Source organism: Sceloporus occidentalis, unplaced genomic scaffold, assembly GCF_023333645.1.
Source record: "Sceloporus occidentalis isolate IW3139 unplaced genomic scaffold, rSceOcc1.0.p SCAF_3, whole genome shotgun sequence".
Lineage (NCBI taxonomy): Eukaryota > Metazoa > Chordata > Lepidosauria > Squamata > Phrynosomatidae > Sceloporus > Sceloporus occidentalis.
The window spans coordinates 201,810,327-201,824,258 of record NW_028316983.1 but is presented as its reverse complement, the minus strand read 5'-3'; the positions used below and the strand labels follow the sequence as shown (position 1 = coordinate 201,824,258).

The following is a 13,932-nucleotide window of genomic DNA, read 5'->3' as shown; positions in this document are numbered from 1 at the left end:
AAAGAGTGATATATTTTTTCTATTTATTTATTTATTTATTTATTTATTATAGTTACATCCCGTCCTGGGTCTGTTTATGTTTTTTATTTGGTGTGTCTTAATAAAAATTAATTTTTTAAAAAATTAAAAGTATATTGATTTATATTTCGTCCTGGGACTCAGGGCGGCTTACAACATTTTAAAAAAAAAACTCCAGGCAGTTTTTAAAAAATACCTACAAAAATAGTCTATTAAAAGAGGATGAAATTGCTGCAGTGATGAAAACAATGCTAAAACCAAGGACTTTAAAAAGCTTTTTGAAACTGCTTGAACCCATGGTAGAGCACAAGAGAGCCACGCTTGGCGTTGCCAAGGCAAAGCCTCTCCTTGGGAAACAGAGGCAGCAACCCAAGTCCGGCGGGGCCTGGGCTCCGACCGCAGCGCCCCCTGTCTGCCATTCGGAGGCGCTCTCCGCGGCGCAGCAAATGGCTGGGGAGCCGGGCGAGGAGCTCCTTTGTGTGGAAGAGGAGGAGGAGGAGAAGGAGAAGGAGCAGAAGCAGCCCAGCCGGAGCAGCCTGGCTTCCCTGGCCTCTCCGGACCCTCCGCTTCCCTCCTAAAGCCCAGCTCTTGGACCCCACCAGCACCTTGCCCTTCTCCATCCCTGAGGAGCAGAGGAAGGAAGCAAAGAAGGAAAGAAAGAAAGAAAGAAAGAAAGAAAGAAAGAAAGAAAGAAAAGGCAGAGGAGGAGGAGGGAAAGGGGAGCCTCAGAGAGGGACCAAGAGAGGGGAAAACTCCCTGAAGTTCCCTGCCTTTGCAACCCTCAGAGCCTGAAGGGAGATTATTCCTCCCCTCCCTTTGCCTTTCTTTCTCTTTGGGAGCTGAGGCAGGAAAGGGCTCCCTTGTCCTCCATTCTCCCCCGAAACTGAGAGGACCTCTCTCCTCGGGAGGCTTTTGTTGCGGGCTTCCCTCTCCCTCTCTCCCTCGGGTTTGGGCTTCAACGAGGGCAAGGCAAGAGGGACGGCGAGCGAGGAGTTTGCCCCATGTTCTAGGGCAATGGACGTAAGGTTTTACTCGCCCCCACAGCCACCGCCGCCGCCTCCTCCTCGGCCTCCCTCCCAGGCCACTCCGGCTCCAGAGACGCCTTGCTTGGGACCTTCGCCTTGCCTGGACCCTTACTACTGCAACAAGGTGAAGCAGCCTTGGGGGAAATGGGGCATCTGGGGCTGCAGAAAGAGCTCAGGGCTTTGGGGAGCCTGGGAGTTGGAGTTTGTTGTGGCACCAGAGTTCTCTCTCGGAGGCTGCGTCCACACTGGAGAGATAACCCGGTTTGGCCCTGCTTTAACTGCCCTTGCTCAAGGCTATGGCATTCTGGGAGTTGGAGTTTGTTGTGGCAACAACAAACTCCAACTCCCAGAATTCCATAGCAAAGAGTCAGACAAAGAGTGAAAGCGCTGTCAAACCGGGTTCTTTCTCCAGTGTGGACGCAGCCTCAGAGAGAGAGGGGGGGGGGAAACTCTGGTGCCACAACAAACTACCCTTCCCAGGATTCCAAGCACTGAGCCCAGGGTATCTAAAGGGGTCTCGAACTGGGTTATTTCTGCATCTGTTCAGGATCATCGAGGGAGGGGGGAGGCTGAGTGGGGAAAAAAGTCTCTGCTCCAAAGGAACACTGGGATGGTTAGATGGAAAGCCATCAGTCACCCCAAGAACAGCTCTTTGGCTTGCGCGCTCTCTCTCTCGCTGTGTGTGTGTGTGTGTATATATATATATATATATGGTCAGAACTGCCTTGATGATGCCTTCGGGGAACGCAGTTAGTTGTGGGTCATTATTTCAGATGTATCTGAGGAAGGAGACTTTAGCCTAGGAAAGCTCCTGCTGCCGACTTCTTTCTTCTGTGAGCTTTCCTAGACTAAAGTTTACCTCCTCAGATGCATTTGAGTCTCCTAAAGTATGCTTTCTCAAAATGCATCTGAGGAACTAGACTTCAGTCTAGGAAAGTTCCTGCTGCGACTTCTTTCTTTCCTGACTTTTCCTAGACATTCTATCAATGATAGAAAGAAGTCAGCAGCAGGAGCTTTCCTAGACTACAGTCTACTTCCTCCAATGTATTTGAGGAAGCAGCCTTTAGGAGACTCAGATGCATCTAAGGAGGTATATTTTAGTCCAGGAAAGCTCCTGCTGCCGACTTCTTTCTATCATTGAGTCTCAAAGGGGCTACAAGATCTCTCTACCAACTGATTCTAACATCGAATCTAACCTAGCTATAGCTTTGGATTCTACTATCCATCAGGACAGTGAAATAGGGATTTGGAAAGCAAAGGATGGAGGTATTGTCAGGGCAGAAAGAGAGTGGCTCCAACCATGCTATTCAAGGCATGCCTTGTTGTTCTGTTGTTGGTGGTGTTGTGTGCCTTCAGGTCGGTTTCAATTTGTGGCCTAAGGCAAATCTATCATGGGCTTTTCTTGGCCAGATTTGTTCAGAGGACATTTTCCATATTGCTTTCCTCTGAGGCTGAGAGTATGTGCCTCTTCCAAAGTCACTCAGTAGGCTGCCATGGTCTAACCAAGGGTTCGAACCCTGGTCTCCAGCATCACCGTCGATTGCTCAAACCACTACACCTCGCTGGTTCTCATTCCTGGCTACTAAGAAATAAGTCCCACTAAACTTAGTAAGCCCACTAAGTTTGATTGGACTTATTCTAAAGTCAGTGTGTAGTAGGATTGCACCCCAAAGGTTCTCTTTTTGGTTCTGTGCCTTGATCCTTTGCTTCCCTGTCCAAAATAACATCCCTGGTCCTAGATGTTGACTGTCTGAATCTGGTTTGAGCCTTCTGCTGTACTGTGTTGGATGCATATTTCTTCCTCACTCCTCTTGCTTTTATTCTATAGCACTGTTGGCTATAGAAAGTGATCAGGAAGTGCTGGCTTTCCAAAACATTATTTAAAACACACACACACACACACACCACCAGGTGGGAGTAAACAGAGCTGTGAGCAAGCCTTGGTAGTAAGATTTGTTTAAATCCTGGGTGCCTATTGGGCTTTTGTTTAAGAGCTTACTCTGGAAGGCTGGCATTTTTGCAGGGAGCACCAGATGGGGGTGTGTGCAGTGTGTACGCCTGCTCATGATATAAACTCTATCTGTACAGTCAACACTGGGCTTTTTCCTTGCTTTTAGATGATGCTATGCTTGGTTATTGGTTTTGTACGAGTGTCTTCATACAAAAGGTGTTCACTTCAGAGGGGCTGGGAGGAAGAAACTGTATATGTGTCTGTATGTGTGAGTGTGTGTGTTTATGGATTATTTCATTTCGAGCTTCCTATGCAAAATGCGCCCAGCGATATGAACTGCTTGATTCAAGAAAACAGAATGGTGCGCTGTCCTAAACCCCTCCACTTTTCAGGAATTTTCCAGCCCTCTCTCACTTGCCATTCATAATATGTGGAACTCATTCCTCTCTGGGATGAACTTAGAATGCTCTTGTAACTTCTTCAGTATGGAAAGTCCATTGGTAGATTTGTGGACTGTAATTGTTTGGTCTGTAGCATCTGGCCCTTGGAGGAAATTTTGCCTAGAAGAGTTTTCTCTAGGTATGCAACCATGGAAAAGGAGAGAGAAGCTTAAAGTTTGGATAGCAGGAATGTTCCCTCCCACTATGTACCAAACTGTTTTGTGTGCTAAAGGCTCTTTAAGCTCTCAGCAATGATGATTACGGAACTACTATCCTTCTGTGACTTGCCACTATAAAATATAATCTCTGTTATCTTTTATTGTGAGTTGTAAGCCTGCCATGCCGAAAAGTAAAGAAGCACTGGGTAGAATTAATGACATAAGCACCAAAGTGCCTGAAGAGCCATTTGGCAGTGAAAGCTGGACAAACGATTATTAAATCTATCATGATTTAAAGCTTCAAAAAGAAGGTAATGACTTGAATACACATTTTGCTCATCACTCTCAAGATGGTGGGCCAGATTTAATTTAAAAGTTAAATGCTTCGGAAAATCAGGAATTACATTAATATATTAAATCATTTTCCAGTTAAGTGTTTTAAATCATTTTGGGTGGGTATCACTCCTGATTGAATAAATTGATTTAGAAGGCTTTCCTACCACCTTCTGTTCCAGGCACTTTTTTTAAAACAAGCTGGTTAAGTCCAGCCATAAAGGAGATACAAACTTTGCCTAGAGTATGCAAATAAGACACTGTTTAACGTAGCAAGGATTGATAATGGATTTACGAAATGCACCTTTCTGTGACTTTTAAAAAAAGAGCTCAAGAGTGGCATACCAGGAATGTTTCTCACAAGGCCACATTCTTCAAGCAGTGCATATCTTTGTCAAGCAGCTCTGCCAATGGCCATTGATTATAGTAAATGGACTTAGACTAGCTTTCCTGTCTGGGCCTCTATGAGGCATGTGTTGAATGAACATCTCATTTTCCTCCATTGACTCAATCCTATCTATCCAAGCTCATTAAAATTGTTATGAAGCCTTAATTTCATAACATCCTTATTCTTGGCTGCAAAAATCATATTTTGCTTCATCATTTTCATAAACTGCTGTTGGAACTCTTTTGCCTAAATAGATATGAAGGCTACTCTGTATGCTGGAAGTCTAATAGTAGACTAGAGAAAAATGACTTGAAATCAGGGGAACTTTTGCCCAAATTATAGCTCCTGAGTTCTGTTTCCTATGTACAGTACTTTCAGGCTGATAAGAAATTGCAAGGCAAACTTTTGTCTGATGTGTTTGATTTCCATAGAAACAGAGGTTGTACTTACTTCAGAGTAATCCTGTTTAAGCTTAATGTTACTCCATAATTCTCTACAGAAAGTGGACTGTGGCCTTAAAATTAGTCACATGTCTAAATTTGGTGGATGGATTGACAACCAATGTTTTATTAATTATTGTAGTTTACATCTTATCTGGCATATAATGTCATAGTAGGTACATATATTATAAAGGTATCTAGATGAAATAATGTGGTATTATAATGCATCACTGTGGATAATGTTTTAAACAACATGCAATAGTGTAGATCCTTTTTGTTCTGCTGCTTTTTTGTTGGGTGTCTTTGTTTCAAAAGAAGATGGCGATTTTTCTTTATCAACTTAAAATGATGTCCTTAAACATTTTAGTTGGCTCTTGCTGTATTTTCCCTTGCAGCATAGTGTGCTTTGTACGTATTATGTTGGCTCATGTTTCTTTTCCAACTAAACCTCAGTGGGAGAAAAGTGAAAGAACAATGCAAACAATGTTGGTTGTGGCAACTGTGTGAGGCATCTCTTATACAAACAGAGAGAATGGATGGTATGCTGCTGTATATAGGTCAGCCTTTGAAATAATATAGTGAAGCTCATGGGCTGGACAGACAGATTTAGACTTGCGGTAATATGGTCCATCTCTGAAATTTCTAAGAGAGCTGCATTTCAAGCGATTTTACAGTTGGACTCTTAGAAGAGAGGTATATTTTAATCTTCCTGGAAAATGAGCTGTTGGGAATGTGTATTGTATGATCATGGTAGTAAAATAATTTCCTAGTGTTGCCCTCTTTGGAGATATAGTACCTTCAGTTTAAACTTGTATCCGTTAACAAGCTCTACACTTACTCTCCTCAGGCACTGTTTTCATTAGTAGTGTGAACAGAGATGATCACTTACAGTTTTTCCCAGACACCACTATTTTCAACACTGTTGAACTATTAAGTATCTGCTTTAACATGATTTTGTTTTGACACTGGTAATAACAGGGATGCTGACTTAATGCCAAGAACAGGACAGACATAATGGCCTTTACTGCTTCCAGTAGCTTGCCTTATAAAATGGTGTGCAGATTTTTTTTTTTTTTTAGTCCCTGCGTGTCTTGCTGGTTGAATATTATAGAAGTACCAGTTCATTTGCCATTTACTTCCTTGTCAGTGCAGTGGAGAAATACAAGCTGATTAGACTAAACTAGACTAAACAAAATGGGGATGGAGATCAAGGCAACAGTAGGAAAAGATTGCATAGGGCAAATTGTACTTTCAAACTTCCAAGTGACTTCTGTCAGAGGACCAGAGTATTTCCAACAAGGTCTTGTTAGTCTTTAAAGTTCTTTTGTTTGTTAACAGATTAAACTGACTCCTTTATGGAAAATATTACTGTGTGCTAATATTGTATCTGTATCATACCAAACCAAAATTTAAATACTGCTCTTTACAAAATGTCCCAGGATTATACCTCTCCCACAGAAGTGTGCTTTGTTTCTGATGCTTGATTGTGCAACATCACTTTTTCTTTAGATAGCTAAATTCTAGGATTCTATTCAGAAGACTCTGAAATGCTGACGTAGCAGGGTTGTGTGGTTTTTGTTTTGTTTTGTTTTTGAGAGGGATATTTCAAAGTACACGAGACTCAAATGAGTTTGTACTTTATTATCCAGAAATTATCCTGAGAGGATAAATTTTGGTACCAGGGACATAATTTTACGCAGTGCTTGTAAATTTCTGTTAAAGAGAGAGAATTCTTTGTACTTGTATTTTTGACATGTTATGTTAAAATTATTAATAAGATTTGACACCTTCTATGATACTCGTCCTAGGGTCTCCAAGTCAGAAATGACTTGAAGGCACAACAACAACAACAACAAACAGCAATAGCAACAACTGAAGTTAGAATTCAGTAAGATTGTCTCTTTGATCAGTCTCCAGAATATCCTCTGAATTTCAGTTTTTCCCCAAAAGAGGACTTGCATATAAAAAATACCATTAAGAGACTTCTGGTTCATCAACTTGAAATATTTTGATTGAAGACAGTGGTACTCCCTAAATCATCCAAAAATATCTTTAAAAAGTATTATAGGCCTGTTACAGACAGGCCAAAATAAAGCTGCTTCGAGTCACTTTGGAGGTATGGTATTTCAATGATGCATGAGTCCTAAGACTCCAAAAGCCACACCAAAGCTGCATTCCAGTCCTTAGGACTGGAGCGTGGCTTTGGTGCGGCTTTTGGACTCTTAGGACACATGCATCATTGAAATACCATACCTCCAAAGTGACTCGAAGCAGCTTTATTTTGGCCTGTCTGTAACAGGCCACAGTTGTTTTTAATATAAAAAATTAATGTGATAGGCAGTATCTTAGAAAATTCATCTACCCCCCTTTTTCGCACAGGGGATTATGAATACTTAAATTGTGTCTGTTGTGATATTATCTAACAAGGGGGTTATTTTTCTTCAGAGCAACTGTTTCCTTAATATAATTTAGAAATATGCAGATATATTAAGCTGTTAAAACACACAGTTAGGATGTAGGGCTATACACATTTAATTGGGAGAAAATTCCATTAAAAGTCTTCATAAACATATATTGGGACATCAGAGTATGCATGTATAGACTTCTGTTGTTGTATAATGTTACTTTAATCCTTACCAGGGTATTATGTGGTCTTCCAGATGTTGAACTGCACCACCTAGTATAACTCAGCTTTGGCTCAGGTGGCTAGGGATGATAGATGTTACAGTCCACAAACATTGGAGGGTGAAATGATTTTCACCCCTGCCTTAATGATGTGACAATGTTAATGTAATATAGTTATCTGAGTCTTACTTGTTTTTAAATTTTTTAATCCAGACGTGTAGTTCATTTTGTAAGCTGTGTTATTTTGTTGCATGGATAGGCTTTAATGGATCCAGGCTTACTCAATATTAGAGTAGTCCTATAAATTTGTGTGACTTTTTCATGACTTACACAAGTCCCATTGAGTGCAGTTGGTTTATTTTTAAGTATGACTAAAGCTGAATACAACCAACCATTTCTATGTTCCTGTTGGTTAAGATAAGAAAAGTCAGACTTGCCATTCAAACATTAGTAGCCTAAGAACACAAACATCTAATATTGTTGTATTTTGAAGAAATATTTATAACTATGATGATGAGGAGCAATGTTAGAAACTGTGACAAAGAGAGGGCAAAGCTTTCCATTTCCTTATATATCGTGAACTGTGTGGGAGGGTCTAATTCAGTGGTCTCCAAATTTGGGGGGTTATTTTTCTCTTGTGTGACATCCCTAGTGCCCTCCCCAATGCCTATTAGGTCTGCTGCTTGAGCAGCAGCCAGCTAGCCAGCTACATCTACCTTAGCTGTGCTCAGAACACCACTACCATGTTCTCCTCCACTGCTTCTCAGAATAATGATAATAAGGTAGTTGGTAGGGATTAATTTTGTATTTTATTGTATTTTAAATATAGTTTTACTGCTGTAACCCACCAGATTCTTTGTGATTGGGCGGGCTATAAATAAATCTTAATAATAATAATAATAATAATAATAATAATTAATAATAATGTTATTTTTACCCTGCCGCTCTGTGCAACGCAACCGGGGCAGCTTACAACATTAAAACATACAATCCATATCCACAGCTCCCCCCCATAAAAACAATTAAACAATTTTCAATATAAAACATAGCTTAAAATAATAATACTGGTAAGCAATAACTACAAGAAGGAATCAGGGATAGAGAGGTTAGTCTTACTTCTGGTAGCCAGGTATATATTCAAGAAAAGCCTGCTGGAAAGATATCTGTCTTAACAGCTTTTTTTAAAAGCTGTTTAGTGTGGTAATGTGACAGATCTCATCCAGTAATGTGACGAATCTCTCATACAGCAGTGGCAGCAGCCCAGTCCTGCTCCTCCTTCTCACCTGCGCTGGCCTTACAGCAAAAGGAAGGCGAACAGCTCAGTTGCTGCTCCTAGGGTGATTGAGTGAAAAGGGAACATTGACTGGGCAGCTGGTCACCTGAAGAGCAGTGACTGAGCAGCTGGTCAAGCAGTGACCATGGCCTGTTACAGACAGCCAAAATAAAGCTGCTTCGAGTCACAGTGGAGGTATGGTGTTTCAATGATGCATGCGTCCTAAGAGTCCAGAAGTTGCACCAAAGCCACACTCCAGCCCTAAAGACTGGAGCGTGGCTTTGGTGAGGCTTCTGGACTCTTAGGACACATGCATCATTGAAACACCATACCTCCACTGTGACTCGAAGCAGCTTTATTTTGGCTGTCTGTAACAGGCCAAAGAATCCCTTTGCCTGTGTCAGCCTTGTGGCAAAGGCTGGCACAGATGAGAGGCTTCTTGGTCGCTGCTTGACCAGCTTCTCCCTTTGTACCTGGTCACCCTGGGAACAGCAAGAAAACAGCTGGCTGAGCCATGACCAAGAAGCTTCTTGCCTGTGTGACGTTGCAGCAAAGCCCAGCACAGGCAAGAAGCATCTCAGTCATTGCTCTACCCATTGCTCAGTTGCTGCTTCCAACGTGACAAAGTGCAAAAGGAGAAGTTTCTCCCTGGCAAGAAAGGACTCTCAATTGTCCTTTGCCAAAGCAGAGAGGAGTGCACCCGGCTTCCCACTTTTCTCCCTGGCAATGAAGGAGACTCAATCTGAGAGAGGCAAAGAACTTTTGAAGAATCACCCCCAGATATTCATCACCCTCCCTCCCCACACAGCTTCAGGTAACCATCCAAAACACAGACATTGGTGGGTTACACACCGCCATTAAAGTACGCAGTCAGTCTGTACTAGGGTTAGGAAGGTGCGGTGCTTCCGCACCCCCCAACCCTAGTACAGACTGAGTCCATACAAAATGGCGGCCCCCCTTCCACATGGGGGCCGCCATGACGACGTCACGACCGCGCCGCCTCTATGCGGGGTGGCGCAGACGTGACGTCGTCAGTCCGCATCAGGGAGCTTAGTGCGCCCTTTCCGTGGACCAGGAAGGAGCTCTGTTTCGGAGCTCCTTCCTGGTTTGCGGCGCCACTTTGCCTCGCTGGGCGCAGCCTTCAGACAGCTGCGCCCAGCGAAGCAAGAGAGAAGGGCCAAGCGGCCCCTTTCTCCTCCCCGCCGCCGCGGGGTGTCCTTGGGGCTTGAAGCCCCAAGGACACCCCTTTTCAGGCTGCGGGGAAGCGGTGTTTTGCTGCTTCCCCGCAGCCTGAAAAGCAGCAGATCGGGGCCTCAGCGGCTTCTGTTCTGGCAGCTGAGGCCCCGATACACCGGGGAAAGGGGCGGGTACAGCCCGCCCCAAATGGGCGGTCTGTAACCCGCCATTGTTTCTTTTCTCTCAGCCTGTTCAACAAAAGAAGGCAGGAACAGCAGTGCAAGTCCAACCTGCTAGGAAAGTCCCAACAATACTCACAGTTCTTAAGTAGAGTCACAAACATGAAAGCTCCTTTTTGCTGCCTCACACTGCCATTTGCTCTATCTCTTCATCCTCATCATGGTCCTAAAGTCTGCTGGTTTTCCTTGTCTTTCTTGTGCATCAGCATTTTGAACAAAGGCCCCCCTGCTGCCTCCTTCACTTCACTACCCCCTGGTCTTTCCCCTACCTCCAGGGTGGGCTGTACTGCCTACTTTAGGAATTACTGGTCTAGTTTGTAGCAACTTCGTAGGTATACAGTGCACCCGTGTCATACGCGGGCACACTATACGCGGCTTTAACCATATGTGGGAAACTGCGCAGGAGTGCACAGGGCGCAAGGGGCAGCACGTCCCATTGGAATAAAAGGGGCATGCACCCATGGCGCGTGTGTGCCACCGCATGCATAAGCCCCATTCATTCCAATGGGGCTTGAGAATGCGCAGAATTTGGCTTACGTGGGGGGGGGGGGGGAACGGATCTCCCGTGTAAACCGAGGGTACACTGTAATTTGGTCCACTTATCTGAGTATTGAGATACTGTTTTTAAGATCTTCACTTTCTCTGCAAGTCAGGGATTTCAGCAGTCCCATCATGAGAAAAGTTTGTAGGAAATCTGTTCTTGAGAGTGGATTCACCACATTGTTGGATTTGCTTTCATTACAAGTCTTTAAGGATACTTGACTGTTCCTGTGTAGATGAACCAGGTATATGGTGGTCTAGTCATTCAGCATAAATCACATGTTGGTTTCAATCTAACCATGACTGCTAAATTCCTTGCATGGTGGGAAAATAATTGTGCAGGCTAACCTTCAGTAGTTTGAAGCTTGCAGCCCTCAGAGCCTGGTCTTGAAAGTTTCATTCCTTCAAATACTAAACAGCACTATATGGGCCACATTCCCACTTATAAATAAATCACTTTGCGATTGGAATTGATGGATCAGTTCAGCAGTGGAGTGTGGTTCACAGTACATTTGTCCCGATCCCATTTTCTTGCTGCAAAATAAAATAAGATAACCCGCTCCAGCCGGCCAAAGGGCAAATTTAAATTGATTCCGATCTGCATCTGGTTCACACTTGCATGGAATCGATTTATCCAAAAAGATGTGGAAAAAATTAGTGTCAAAAAGATGCAGGTTAAATGGGTCTAGCGCATGGCCCCCCCTCCAAATCGCTACAGCGATTTGGTTCAAGTGTGAACCATGGTCATTTAAACCTGTTCAAACTGATTTGTGATGTGGTTTAAAAGGTAGTGGAAATGAGGCCCTGGAAATACTTCACTAACATTACAGTATTGTAATCATGATTGTTAAAAAGAGGAAGAAATAACATAAAGGTTGATAATATTCAGAACTTAATGTAATAAAGTATACTTAGGCTTCTGACTGGGAATAAATTTCCATTGATTTCAACATACTTTGTTCAGAGGCATGTCTGTTTAGGATTAGAGTCTGAATACTTACATTAGGCAAGGGACAGTAATTGCTGAAACTTTATACCCAAGGCCAACACAGTTTGTATATGAATCATCCTAGTAAAAGTTAGCCCATTTTGATCAGTGTTGAAACACTTTTATTAGAATGTACCCTTGTGCTTTGTTCCATCCTTGGAACAATAAATATATTTTAAAATAATAAGATGGCGCTTCCTCTGTGTGGATGTTTTATCCAGGGAATCATTTTTCATTAAGAAAACTGATCAGAAAATGTGGCTCTTAATGCAAGTGCCAACAGACAGTTAATTATAGGCAGTAAAACATGGAATTTTCTTTAACCTGAATGAGATTTTCTGGTCATATAACAATTTCCTGCTACAGTGTTGGGCTTGAAAATGGCAACCTTTTAATATAAAAACTGCATTCCAGTTGGGCAATAGATTAAACAAATATTTCTCTTTGAATCTGTTCTTTTGTACACATTACAGTATTCATTTATATTTATTTTATATGCTCCAGTTTTTCCCCCTACACATTTGTAGTTTAGATGTTTGCTTTTTTTTTTTTTTGCTTTTTTTTTGCTACTGTTTCTTCACAGTATGTTTTGTAGTGTTTACGCTTAGTTTCTCTTTCTTTGTCCATGTTCCTGTTCAGGTCTTCCATTCTGTTAGGAGAGAGTTCTGAGTATCTGACACTTCCAGATGAATGGATAGAAGTGAATGACTTTATTTTATCTTGAGAGTAGCAACCCAACACACCCGATTAGTTTAAACTAATAGATAGATAGATAGATAGATAGATAGATAGATAGATAGATAATATGAAATACATATCACTCTTACATTACCGTGGTCTGTTTCTTAGCACAATTGGTTCTTGCCTTCAAAGTGGAGAGAGAAGGTATAGTCTGCCAGATGTTGCTATATAAGCTTTTGCTGTTGCCTAAAGTTGCCTAAATTTATGGTGGGAATTTTGCATCCTTTCAGATGTTGCTGATTTACAATTCCTAGCATTCTTCACTATTGTCTATGCTGGCTAAGACTGATGAGAGTTGTAGTTCAACAATATACAGAAGGCTGCTCTTTGCCCACTCTTGCTTAAAGACCTGAACAACTTTGGATAGCGTTTCCCTTCATGAGTGTTGCAGTCTTCCTTTGATATGTCATTCTACTTTCTTCATTCTACATACGGACATAAGGAGGGTGGTGACCAGAGACAAGAAATTTTCAATGGTTGGTGCACTCCTTCTGGAATACTCTGCTTGGGACAGCTTAATGCTGAGATTAATCCCTCCTTAGAACTAGGTGAAGATAGATTTATTCACTCATTTTTATTACAACTAGTGTTTTATATTTTTCTACTGAGAAAGTTGTGGTGCCAGTTGTTAAACATCTTTCATTGATTTTTTTTATGATTAACATGTTTTTTGAAATAGATATTCAAAAAAATATACAGTTGGCCCTCCGTATCTTCTACATTCACGGATTCAATCATCCATGACTTGAAAATATTAACAACAACAACAGCTTCAAAAAGGAAATCTTAAATGCTCAAGGGACACCATTTTGCTATCATAGAATAGACCACAAGGGCCATCCAGTCCAACCCCCTGCCATGCAGGAACTCTCAATCAAAGCATCCCCAACAGATGGCCATCCAGCCTCTGCTTAAAGACCTCCAAAGAAGGAGACTCCACTACACTCTGAGGAAGAATGTTCCACTGTCGAACAGCCCTAACTGTCAGGATGTTCCTCCTAATGTTGAGGTGGAATCTCTTATCCTGTAGCTTGGATCCATTGTTCAGGGTCCTGTTCCTCTTAACAATCTCTTCTCCAGACCATTCACCATTTTAGTCACCCTCCTTTGGATACACTCCAGCTTCTCAACATCCTTTTTGAATTGTGGTGCCTGGAACTGGACACAGTATTTCAGGTGGGGGCTGAAGAAAGAAGAATACAGTGGCCTTTTTCGCTGCCACATCACACTGTTGACTCATGTTCAACATATGGTCTATTTTGACTCCTAGATCCCTTTCACATGTAGTCTCATTAAGCCAGGTGTATGCCATTGTATATAATGGGACCTGATCATGGATTTTGGTATCCACGGGGGGGGGGGGAGGGGGGATTGCTGGAACCAAACCTTGGTGGATACGAGGGGCCTGCTGTATTGACTCCCTTCCTACCACTTCTTGGGCTTCCCACAAGCTCTAATTTTGCTAGTCCGTATCAATAGTAAGCATTAATGTTAATGATACTTTTCGGCATCTACATGAAATCTCTGGGAAATATTTGTAGAAATGTACACAATGATGTTGCCAGTACATGAATAATGTTCAGATCTACCTCTTCTT

General features: G+C 42.3%; 1 protein-coding gene across 2 annotated transcripts in view; it reads left to right on the top strand.

Moving 5' to 3' along the window:
- The first annotated feature begins 480 nt into the window (after window positions 1-480).
- TOX (thymocyte selection associated high mobility group box) overlaps window positions 481-13,932 on the top strand; it is a 295,588-nt gene continuing 282,136 nt past the window's right edge. For both annotated transcript variants that reach the window (XM_089517363.1, XM_089517362.1), the window contains exon 1: window positions 481-1,167. In XM_089517363.1, coding sequence (XP_089373489.1) covers window positions 1,033-1,167 — 135 coding nt within the window. In that variant the 5' untranslated portion in view covers window positions 481-1,032. The remainder of the gene's footprint in view (window positions 1,168-13,932) is intronic.